The sequence below is a fragment of the Salvelinus alpinus genome, chromosome 29 (genome assembly GCF_045679555.1).
Source record: "Salvelinus alpinus chromosome 29, SLU_Salpinus.1, whole genome shotgun sequence".
NCBI lineage: Eukaryota > Metazoa > Chordata > Actinopteri > Salmoniformes > Salmonidae > Salvelinus > Salvelinus alpinus.
Genome location: NC_092114.1, coordinates 38,579,703 through 38,592,311, shown reverse-complemented (window position 1 = coordinate 38,592,311; position 12,609 = coordinate 38,579,703). Strand labels below are relative to the sequence as shown.

At 41.9% G+C, this 12,609-nt stretch overlaps 1 protein-coding gene across 6 annotated transcripts; it reads right to left on the bottom strand.

Annotated features, from left to right (window-relative positions):
- Positions 1-1,026: 1,026 nt before the first annotated feature.
- On the bottom strand, positions 1,027-4,749 carry LOC139558972 (putative nuclease HARBI1). 6 transcript variants are annotated; one of them, XM_071374525.1, is made up of 9 exons: positions 3,747-4,749; positions 3,595-3,656; positions 3,426-3,512; positions 3,055-3,338; positions 2,940-2,975; positions 2,287-2,841; positions 2,102-2,217; positions 1,894-2,005; positions 1,027-1,799 (listed from the first exon to the last, which is right to left on the bottom strand). In XM_071374525.1, the coding sequence occupies exons 6-9, from the start codon at positions 2,756-2,758 to the stop codon at positions 1,429-1,431; spliced, it is 1,071 nt and encodes a 356-aa protein (XP_071230626.1). In that variant the 5' UTR covers positions 2,759-2,841; positions 2,940-2,975; positions 3,055-3,338; positions 3,426-3,512; positions 3,595-3,656; positions 3,747-4,749; the 3' UTR covers positions 1,027-1,428. The 6 variants fall into 6 exon arrangements, with proteins under 6 accessions (XP_071230626.1, XP_071230627.1, XP_071230628.1 ...); XM_071374526.1 differs by having other exon boundaries at positions 2,287-2,975; positions 3,747-3,923; positions 4,011-4,749; XM_071374527.1 differs by having other exon boundaries at positions 2,940-3,338.
- Positions 4,750-12,609: the final 7,860 nt, after the last annotated feature.

The window sequence follows — 12,609 nt, the reverse complement described above, 5'->3', positions numbered from 1 at the left end:
AGTATATTTTTCATATTGTTATTGTTATTGATTCATATTGTTATTGTTATTGTTATTGAAAGTTGTATTGTCAATCTTGTTTTGTATTTAACGCCACTTTAAATGTGTACATGACACTGCAACAAAATTTCCCCATGGGGACAATAAAGTAAGTAAGTATGTCCAACATTTCTGAACCGTCTCTGGTACGGTATATCTGCACAAAACTAGTAGAAAGCATTTATTTCGCTACTACTGTCATCATTCTAATAGCATTGTTTGGAAAGTCACTCTGCAGGGGTCCCACCTGGTTCAGACCTGGGGCCTGTTGCACAAAACTAGGATAAGGGATTAAGCCAGGATATCTTGGTGATCCTGGCTCAATTGATCCGTAATCCGGTTGCACTAAAGATGGATAGGGGGCAGGAGGATATGTTATGGTATAAATTACCATGGAGATTTATTCTGTGGAGCTAGCCTGCTCCAGACCAGGCTAAATTCCAGGATCTATTTAATCTCATCCCTAATGTCAGTCAGCAGTCACCACAAATGGAAACCAATAGTTATTTCACTGCTCACTATACATTGTTATCACATATAACTAGACCCACTGTTATTATTTAAACGTTTGTGATCATTAATTTCAATGATTTTGGATAAAAAATGATTTTTAGATGATGTTGCTATCATTAGATAATTTACAGTTTCCCATAGACTATAAGGCTATATATAAAATGATAGAATATTAGGGCCACAGAGGGGAAAAAAACACAAGTCATAATATTGTAACCAGTTGTTTTAAAGGAGGACAGTTGTTAAAATGACAGATGTGGGGCATTTCGTGAAATTGTACTTCAGTATGGTTTCATAAACAAAGACATGCTGATGTGCCAGAATATTAAGTATCACATTGTCATAAGTATCAAAACTGTAAAAACAATATGTAGCTTTTCTGCAGAAAGAACCAGCCTCATAAATTTATGACTTTATCCTTTTTCTTCAGTGTGGCCCTAGTACTCTGTCATATAAACAAATACACATTCCATATGAATATAAAAACACAATGTGTAACATTATGTTCCTTTATTGAATAAGGACAAAACAAAGCAGGTAAACCATCAGCTCCTTTCGAAACTGAAGTCACAGTGACTCTACAAGATGGAAAGCACAGAATCCAAGCATATTATACAAAATGATACATACACATTCAAAGGTCTGTATATAACACACCCTGCATGTCTGCACACTAAAATAAATGCAGGACAAATCCATACACATCAACTGAACAGACAAATGAATGGATGCAGTAGCCTCCCTGCAGCCTTGTATTACACACAGTATACCGCACAAACATCATAAGAGGCCAAATTCGTCAAAAAACGAACCCAAAAAAACCCAAATTCCTCTGCCACCGCAGGACATATTTAACCAAAATTGAAAGCACACATACTAACTAAAATAATTCAACACATATTGGTCCCTCAGCAGCCGACCACTGTCGTCATCAGGGAAGATTGCCGGATTGTCCCAGTCCATGGCTGGTGGCACTCTGGGGGCCCTCTCCTTCCTCAGGCAGGCCACATTGTGGAGGACAGCACAAGCCACAGTAATATCACATGCCCTAACAGGGCTGACCCTTAATTTGTGAAGGCAGTGAAAGCGTGCCTTCAGGAGGCCAAAGGTCATTTCAACTCTGGCCCTGGTCCTGGCATGGGCATGGTTGTAGGCCTGCTGTGCTTCCTGGGGGTCTGTGAAAGGTGTCAGGAGAAAAGGCTGGCAGCCATACCCCCTGTCTCCCAGCAACACACCAGAGAATTCACCTGTCAACACAAAATCTCATCATTACTACCTCATAAACACAGTGATATTCTTGACACAGCCATGATGGTTATAAATAGGGGTTGTGTGGCTTACCTTGTGATAGGCACTGATAGATTTCAGAGGCCCGAAAGATTCTGGAGTCATGGACTGAGCCAGGCCATTTTGCCACAACATTGCTGATCACACAGTCAGCATTGCAGACCATCTGAAATCATAAGATGAGGAATATTACACCAATCAATGCACATCACTGGCAATGCAGAGTGTTCGTCAATGGACAATATCAAAAAGTTATGTTCACCTGAACATTAATGCTGTGAAAGGATTTCCTATTCACAAAATCGGCCTCATGGGCACCTGAGGGGGCTTTTATCCTTATGTGTGTGCAGTCCACTGCACCAATGACATTGGGGAAACCTGTCACACAAAGTAATGAGTATCCTACTATGTGTTAACAGTTGTCCTGTAATTTGTAGATCCTCTTACCTGCAATCCTATAGAACTCCTCTTTGATGTCACAGAGTCTTCTGTGGCCAGGGAAGGAGATGAAGACATCTGCTAATGCTTTGATAGCCAGACACACACTCCTTATTGTGCGGCAAATTGTGGCCTTGTTCAGCTGTTCTGCATCCCCCACTGAGTACAGGAAGGCTCCACTAGCAAAAAAGCGCAAGGCCACACAAACCATTTGCTCCACACTCAGTGCATGGCTCCGTGCAGTGCGGTGCTTAATCCTGGGACACAGTAGTCTGCATAGATACCTGATGCCATCTGCAGAAAACCTGTATCTTTCATATAGATGGTCATCAGGGAAGGCCAGTGGGTCCAACCGGTCCCTGAAGACCCTTTCTCGCCTGAAGGCTCTCCTCAGCACAAGTGCTTCTTCATCCACCACATCTCGCACGAATGGGCATGCCATTGTCAGAGCAGAAAGGAACACACAATTTTGGGCCTTCATATAGGCTAGTGGCCACACCTGGTGCTGGGGGGGTGGGCAAAAGAGGGCGATGCCTTATAACGATGACTTGGTTGTACTGATTGCTGGGAAAAAAAAAAAAACCTTAGAAAGATGCCACCGTCCTGTGTGCTCACAATAAGAGCTCATATGTCATGGCTCACTTGACTTTACGAGAATATACCTAATTTTTATTTTGAGCTGTGTCATCTTCTTGGAGCTGGGGGAGGAAAGAAAAATAATGATTAATACATTTGTGTTACAGTTAGCATACAGTGTACATTGAAGGCATATCTCACCTCCCTCTCAAGTTTTTTTATTTCAAGGTCCAGTTTCCTAATTGTCCTCTTTTTTATTTCGGACTCCAGTGCAAGATTTTCCATCTTTTTCTTCTTGTACTGAATGTCTATGTCTGCCAGTTCTATTTGGCGCCAGAGGTGGTTGCCATACAACTTTCTGATAGCTTGTGAGCTCTGTGAACACAATACAATTAGCGCAGCTGGAATTTGGCAGGATGTGGTGTCCTTTTATTAATACGCACTATGTTGCCAGGCTGGTTTTCCCACTGTATAGCATCTGGGTCCTGTAAAAGAAATTAGATTTTTTGATTTTGATGAGGACTCCTCACCATTGTAGAGTAAATAGTACTTTCACATTCTTAACATGATACCTCATGCCTTCTGGAATCCAGAGAGATGGTCTCCTCCTCATCATCGTCTCCATCATGTGCTGTTGCTGCTGCACTGGGGCCTTCACCCTATCACATTTAATCGGATTCATATTGAAGCTAGTAGACAAGACATGCCAGGCCTACAGTATGCCTTTGATGGAGTACTCACTGGATCAGCATCGTCTGGTGCTTGTGCTGGTGGCTCTAACAGGAACACAGTGCTGCCAGACACTGCAAGGCAATAGGTAAACCAAAGTCAGACAGTCCAAATTGATTCAATATGAATGTGGTTGTATCCCATGTAGAGATGGAAGGACATACCTTGAATGAAGCGGGTGGCATCTTGGGAGGAACCTATGCTCGTCTCTTTCCCCCCAGGGATCCCCTCTAAGACGGGCCTGCCTTTATTTAGCTCCAAGGCCATGTCCTCTGCTGGGGTAAGGTCAGCCTTTGGTGACCCACCACCCGTGCCTTGTCTGTGGGTATTCTTTTTCACTGCTAAAACAGTACAGACAATGTGTGAGCAGGCACCTTCTGGGTACAATATATGCTTGTGCTTTGTTAAATATTAGTCAGGGACCATACCATTCTGCAGAATGTTCTTGTATTTGATTTTGACCTGCTGCCATGTCCGTTTTGGCCCGTTCATGTTTAATCTACACACACACACACACACACACATTTAATGGAGTCACACTGCAAAAAATTACTTGGTATTTTTGTCTTGTTTTCAGTAAAAATATCAAAAAATTTATCATAGCTTTATACAGTGTGATGGAGTTACTTTACACAATTTCACTCATATCTGCAGTGCATTTCAATTAAAAATTTAACCGTTTCATAATTACAGTACAACTGCATTTTTGGAGATGTGAATTAAATATTTGAATTGTAATTGTGATGTTTCAGCGGAGCGGTGAGTGTGTAATTGTGCACTACTTACGCATTCAGGCGGTCTGCAATACTTTGCCACGCTTTTTCTCTTTGCTTTATCACTGTGGCGGTGTTGCCTTTCTTCTTAATTATATATTTTACCTCCTCGTATGCCTCCATGAGGATTTGTGCTTCCGACGGGGAAAAGTACGCGGCTCTAGTTGCCATGGTAAATCAGTTAATCTGTGATCTGTGGCGGGGTCTATTTGAGTGAGCCGTGAGCGCGCACCTATCCAGGATTGGTTTCACCTGGCTTAATGAATCCGTGTCTGCTCATCCTGGCTTGGTCTTTGTGCAACCAATTAAGCCTGGACGCACATGTTTTGGCTTCATTGAGCTCAGCTGAGTCATTTATCCCGGATGTCTTAATTCTACTTTTGTGCAACAGGCCCCTGTACTCACGAGGATGTAATTAAACACGGTCTCAACTTCAAGATAGGCCTAGCCCTATTGTGAGTGGCTTCTTATTTACCAATCAATCAAAAAAAGAAGGCATTTTTAAATTAGCATGAAATGCAATAAGACACACAGTATATAACAGGTATATGTGAAAAGACGTGTCAATGTCCTCTCATTGAAGCATAATGAAACATTTGGGATTTCCACTATCAAATGTTATCCTAATGTTGAGTCTATGGTATAATGCTGCCCATTAGTCACCATAATGTCACTGTCTTAGTCATGACCACACAGACTCACGCGGTCTTGGTCTGGTTTAAACGGGGAACAGAGGAAAAGGGAAGGAGGGGTTACTATCACGTATACCGATTAACTCTGCAGTGTTAAGAGTTTTGGTGAAAGATGTGGAGCTATTTCAAGCCTTTGTTGTTTTTTCTAATGATTCCCCTCACCTCTAGTGCAACAGCTACAGGTACAAGTACAGTGACCATTTTGTTCTTTGCATTGATTGAGTACTACACACACCGACCATAATTTCCTTCTATCCAAGACAAAATGAACAGAACATAAAAAGAGTGAGTATACACTAGTGTATTAGAATAATTATGAGCAATTTCTATTTAACTTTATTTCCTAAATTTATTTGAGATTCTACTTCATGTACAGTGCCTTCAGAAAGTATTCATACCCTTGACTTATTCCATATTTGTTGTGCTACCGCCTGAATAACAAATTGATTCAATTGTTTTTTTCTCACCCTTCCACACACAATACCCAATAATGACAAAGTGAAACAATTTTTTATGGAAATGTATAGAAAGTGATATACAGAAATATCTCACTTACATAAATATTTACACCCCTGAGTCAATACTTTGTAGAAGCACCTTTGGCAGCGATCACAGCTGTTTCTTTCAGGGTAAGTCTCTAAGAGCTTTCCACACCTGGATTGTGCAACATTTGCCCATTATTATTTAAAACATTCTTCAAGCTCTGTCAAATTGGTTGTTGATCATTGCAAGACAACTATTTTCGGGTCTTGCCATATATTTTCAAGTAGATTTAAGTCAAAACCTGGCCACTTGACTGCCTTTTTGGTAAGCAACTCCAGTGTAGGTTTGGCCTTGTGTTTCAGGTTATTGTCCTGCTGAAAGGTGAATTCATCTCCCATTGTCTAGTGGAAAGCATACTGAACCAGGTTTTCCTGTAGGATTTTGCCTGTGCTTATCTCCATTCCGTTTCTTTTTTAGCCTTACAAGCATACCCATAACAGGATGCAGCCACCACTATCCTTGAAAATATGGAGAGTGGTACTCAGTGGGGGGGGGGGGGGGGGGGGGGCAATGCAAATAGTCTGGGTAGCCATTTGATTAGATGTTCAGGAGTCTTATGGCTTGGGGGTAGAAGATGTTTAGAAGCCTCTTGGACCTAGACCTGGCGCTCCGGTACCGCTTACCATGTGGTTCCAGAGAGAACAGTCTATGTCTAGGGTGGCGTTTTGACAATTTTTAGGGCCTTTCTCTGACACCGCCTGGTATGGCAGGAAGCTTGGCCCCAGTGATGTACTGAGACGTAGGCACTACCCTCTGTTGTGCCTTGCGGTCGGAGGCCAAGCATTTTCCATACCAGGCAGTGATGCAACCAGTCAGCTTGCTCTCGATGGTGCAGCTGTAGAACGTTTTGAGGATCTGAGGACCCATGCCAAATCTTATCAGTCTCCTGAGTGGGAATAGGTGTTGTCGTGCCCTCTTCACGACTGTCTTGGTGTGCTTGGACCATGTTCGTTTGTTGGTGATGTGGACACCAAGGAACTTGAAGCTCTCGACCTGCTCCACTACAGCTCTGTTGATGAGAATGGGGGCGTGCTCGGTCCTCTTTTTCCTGTAGTCCACAATCATCTCCATTGTCTTGATCACGTTGAGGGAGAGGTTGTTGTCCTGGCACCACACGGCCAGGTTTCTGACCTCCTCCCTATAAGCTGTCTCGTCGTTGTCGGTGATCAGGCTGTTGTTGACACTGTTGTGTCATCTGCAAACTTAATGATGGTGTGCAGTCAGCCTGGCCGTGCAGTCATGAGTGAACAGGGAGTACAGGAGGGGACTGAGTACGAACCCCTGAGGGGCCCCTGTGTTGAGGATCAGCGTGGCGGATATGTTGTTACCTACCCTTACCACCTGGGGGCAGCACGTCAGGAAGTCCAGGATCCAGTTGCAGAGGGAGGTGTTTAGTCCCAGGGTCCTTAGCTTATTGATGAGCTTTGAGGGCACTATGGTGTTGAACGCTGACCTGTAGTCAATGAATAGCATTCTCACATAGGTGTTCCTTTTGTCCACGTGGGAAAGGCAGTGTGGAGTGCAATAGAGATTGCATCATCTGTGGATCTGTTGGGGCGGAATGGCTTCAAACACATTGAAACCATTTGTTTGATGTATTTGATACCATTCCACTGATTCCGCACCAGCCATTACCACAAGCCCGTCCTCTCCAATTAAGGTGCCACCGACCTCCTGTGATTGGATTTGCCCCAAACATAACACTTTGTATTCAGGAAGAAAAAAAAAAATTACTTTGCCACATTTTTTTCAGTATTACTTTAGTGCCTTGTTGCAAACAGGATGCGTGTTTTGGGATATTTTTATTCTGTACAGGCTTCCTTCTTTTCACTCTGTTAATTAGGTTAGTATTGTGGAGTAACTACAATGTTGTTAATCCATCCTCAGTTTTCTCCTAACACAGCCATTAAACTCTGTAACTGTTCTAAAGTCACCATTGGCTAATGGGGAAATCCCTAAGCGGTTTCCTTCCTCTCCGGCAACTGAGATAGGAAGGACACCTGTATCTTTGTAGTGACTGGGTGTATTGATACACCATCCAAAGTGTAATTAATAATCATCAAAGGGATATTTTTTTTAATCTACCAATAGGTCAAATCAAATGTTATTTTTCACGTGCCGAATACAACAGTTGTAGACCTTACTGTGAAATGCTTACTTACAAGCCCTTAACCAACAATCCAGTTCAAGAAATACAGTTAAGAAAATATTTACTAAATAAAATAAAGTAAAAAATAAAAAGTAACACAATAAAATAAGAATAACGAAGCAATATACAGGGGGTGCCGGTACAGAGTCAATGTGCGGGGGTACAGGTTAGTCGAGGTAATTTGTACATGTAGGTAGGGGTAAAGTGACTATGCATAGATAATAACCAGCGAGTATCAGCAGTGTAAAAACAAGGGGGGGGGGGGTCAATGTAAATTGTCCGGGTGGCCATTTGAGTAATCGTTCAGCAGTCTTATGGCTTGGGGGTAGAACCTGTTAAGGAGCCTTTTGGACCTAGACTTGGCGCTCCCGTACAGCTTGCCTTGCGGTAGCAGAGAGAACAGTCTTTGACTTGGGTGACTGGAGTCTTTGACAGTTTTTTGGGCTTTCCTCTGACACCGCCTAGCATATAGGTCCTGGATGGCAGGGCCGTACGCACTACCCTCTGTAGCGCCTTTTGGTCGGATGCCGAGCAGTTGCCATACCAGGCGGTGATACAACCGGTCAGGATGCTCTTGATGGTGCAGCTGTAGAACTTTTTGAGGATCTGGGGACCCATGCCAAATCTTTTCAGTCTCCTGAGGGGGAAAAGGTGTTGTTGTGCCTGCTTCACGACTGTCTTGGTGTGTTAGGACCATGATAGTTTGTTGGTGATGTGGACACCAAGGAGCTTGAAACTCTCGACCCGCTCCACTACAACCCCGTCAAAGACTCCAGTCACCCAAGTCATAGGTGCCCTTCTTTGTGAGGTATTGGAAAACCTCCCTGGTCTTTGTGGTTGAATCTGTGTTTGAAATGCACTGCTCGGCTGAGGGACCTTACAGATAATTGTATGTGTGGGGTACAGAGATGAGGTAGCCATTCAAAAATCATGTTAAATACTATTATTGCACACAGAGTGAGTCCATGCAACTTATTATGGGACTTGTTAAGCAAATGTTTACTCCTGAACTTATTTAGGCTTGCCATAACAAAGGGGTTGAATACTTATTGACTCAAGACATTTCAGCTTTTAATTTTTAATTTGTTTTTAACATTTTCGAAAAACACGATTCCACTTTGACATTATGGGGTTTTGTGTCTAGGCATTTTAAATTCAATCCATTTTGTCAACACCTTGACAGTAACATTTTCCAAACAATAACACCATTAATACTAGTGTTTGTTTTAATGGTTTTGCCTTGAAAAAAAAAAAACTTGTTAGCTTCCTTAAAGTGGGCTAATTTTATTCCCACTCTAAGGATATGCCATGTTCCCATTAAATAAAGAGGAATATTGGATCACACAGGAAGCAATGGACTCAGGAAGATATGAGTGACACACAGCCTTGCATCCAATGGTAGACAAACAGTTATATTCTTCTACAAACAGCCACTGTAGAAGTAGACTGCACTCAGATGATTCCATAGGCTTGGGACAAGTCAGGCTCTCAGAAAACACCCCTGATCCAACACACTATCCCACATTTTTTCTTGGATTAAATTAGCTGTGACACAAAGCAGACATGCTCAGAAGTCTATGTCTATATTTCCCACAATATCAGTTCGTCCAGTTTATTCTAGTTAGTCTAAACCTACTTCACACTTGTTATTTCTTCACTCAGTGAGAAGAGTCTCAGTGCCTGAGGAGCATCGCCTGTACCTGGCCTGCAGTGGCACTGTTGATTTACAGTGGCGACACCAGGTCAACAGGATCATAGTCACCAAACAAGGCCAGTCGGTTACTTACATGAACCAACAGAAATATGACCTCCAGCCTGATGGATCTCTGGTTATTAAAGAGCTGGAGCCATCCGACTCTGGGGACTACCACTGCAACGACCAGCTAGTGGCAGACGTGGAGGTACTGAAAGGTATGAGTGACAGGTACCGTGTGAAATGTAACACTTGTCTGACCACCACTCTAGAATAACAACAAAACAAAAAAATCTATATATTGGTTGCTGTCCTTGATGATGTGAGCTGAAAATGTACCACTGACTGGGCGATAAAGAATGGTTGAACCAATGATCAATTTCAGGTGGACAACCACCAGTGAAACTGCTCTGTAAGAATGCTAATAAACGGCTAATCGCTAGCAATCATGCTAAAATTATCATGCATTCCAATACAATATGCTAACGGTAGTGCTAGCGCGAGCCAACAAACAAGCTGAACACATGGTACTTTTACACAAAAGACCACACAACTTAGGTATTTGGCGTGACCTTGACCAATAAAACACTAACAAAATTGGGGGTCCTCTGAATGGGAGTCTAAGCTGCCGACCGGAACTATCCAGAAGGGATGGCTAGAATCAGCTGACTGAAACTGGCCGTTTTAACAGATATTGTTGCAGACTTTTTTCCAATCTGTATTTTGTTTGTAGTCTTTAAGGTCTGTATTCTATACCATAACTATTCCCATTGGTTTATGGAGGACTTCTAGTAGTTTTTTATATATAGATTGAATACAAAACCTCCTCTTGTGTTCTGGTTACATACAAACTCAGTGAGTGGATGGAAAGGCTCCATCAGTGCGCATAGTGGTTCTTAACGGCAAAAAATGTAAAATACAAATAAATGACGAATCAGTTAAATTCTACATATTTTTTAGGTCATGAAAGGATAATAACCCTTTATCATTCATCAAAGCATATAACTTTAAGTTGGGTAAAGCTAGACCCCCAAAAGCTTTGGGTTTCTGGACTGTATGTATTTTAATTCTGGGCCGTTTCTGTTTCCATATAAAATGTAAGACTGAATTTTGAATCTTACCTCAGTACTAACAAAGTGTGCTAACAATAAATTGAGTCTAGGCAAGACATTCATTTTGACTATCAAAATTCGACCTGATAAAGTTAATGTTAGATTAAACCATCTGTCGAGATCTGCTGTAATTACAGTTGTGACTTTGTAGTTCTTCTAAACATTATTAACTAAAACATCAATGCCCAGGTATTTAAAATGGGTCACAATTGGTATCTTCGATTCTATATCGAGGTTGAACATTGCTTTGTTAAGTGGGAGCAGAAACATAGTCTATTTTGTTCATCTAATGAGCATATTACTATCAGTGTCAAAGACATTTCCACATCATGTTACCAATATTTAATAAAATAAATATCTTCCCACAGGCAAAAACTTTGCGGTTTCTGCTGGCCGAGCCCTATTGCTTCCCTGTATAGTATCTAGCAAAGCCAAGCGGAGGTGGTTCTTCAGGAAAGATAGTCATGCGAAACGAGAACCCATCTTGACTCTGTTCAAAAATGGGACCATGAAAAAGGAGAGAAAGGACCCCCAGAAAAGGTTTTCCTATGATGAAGATGGTGCCCTGCAGATCCTCAATCTCCAGCCAGGGGACTCTGGAGAGTACCTGTGTAATGGGGAAAAGGAAGCCAAAGTATAACAGTGTTGACAGGTAGAGCTTTCCAAATAGCATTTTTTCTCCTGTTTTTCCCTTATAGCGACACTGTATCTATTTACCTGTCCATGTATTTTTCTTTGAGAGTATCATAAAGCATTTAATAAAAAGATCAGGCTCAAAAATCCTCTTCAACACTTGCTGGGAAAACCAGTAAGAGAAAGCTTTGGGGAAGCTTCAGAAACCACTACAATGCCATTCCCAGTTAACTTAAAATGTCATGCATAACTTTTTTTTTTGCAAACCCAGATCATCTCAACATCCAGAGTACCACTGCTCTTATGCAAACAGGTAACACAAAGCAACACTTTGCAGTTCTTGAAAGTATGAAAATTACACCAAAATCCAGGGTTTTAACTGTGAGCTGTAAAAGTAAATTCCATGATCAATATTCTTCACCTATTTTCAGATGTTGTTGGGAAAGAGAACAGAGAGACACGCCCTATAAATGGTAGGTTGTCCATGAAAGTTCAGACACAAACCCTGTTTTTTGCTCTTTGTGGTGAAACTGAAATGGCAGTGGGTGTATGGTCAATATCGAGGGTCTTGAAATTGAAAGCTTAACCCAGAAGCACCAATGTGTCGGAAGAAACACCGTCCAACTGATGACCGAGGTCAGCCTGCAGGCGCCCACCACAAGGAGTCGCAAGAGCGTGATGAGCCAAGTAAAGCCCCCCCAAACCCTCCCCTAACCCGGATGACGCTGTGCCAATTGTGCACCGCTCTACGGGACTCCCAATCTTGGTTTTTGCTCTGACATGCACTGTCAACTGTGGGACCTTATATAGACAGGTGGGGGCCTTTCCAAATCGTGTCCAATCAATTGAATTTACCACAGGTGGACTCCAATCAAGTTGTAGAAACATCTCAAGGATGATCAATGGAAACAGGATGCACCTGCACTCAATTTCAAGTCTCAAAGCAAAGGGTCCGAATGCTTATGTAAATAATCTATTTCTGTTTTGTATTTTTTTTATAAATTAGCAAACATTTTGACACCTGTTTTCACTTTGTCATTATGGGATATTGTGTGTAGATTGCTGAGGATTTTTAAGAATGTCATCCATTTTAGAATAAGGCTGTAACGTTAACAAAATGTGGAAAAAGTCAGGGGATCTGAATACTTTCCGAAGGCACTGAACATTTATGTGTTGTATATGCCACCCACCCAACTTTGTGTTTACTGTTAGCGACCCTCCATGCTGTGTGCTCGCTTCAGAGAGCATGAACTGGGCTTTCATCCTGTTATGTTATCAGGTCACATTTTCACATATCAAATTGTGCTTCATGTTTTTGTCTATTAGTTGTGATGATAATAGCTGTCATTAAACTATGCATCGTGGTGCTTCTGGCTGGTCTGCTGTGCAATTTGCTGAAAGGAAAGACCTAGAAGAAAAAGAAGAAAGAAAT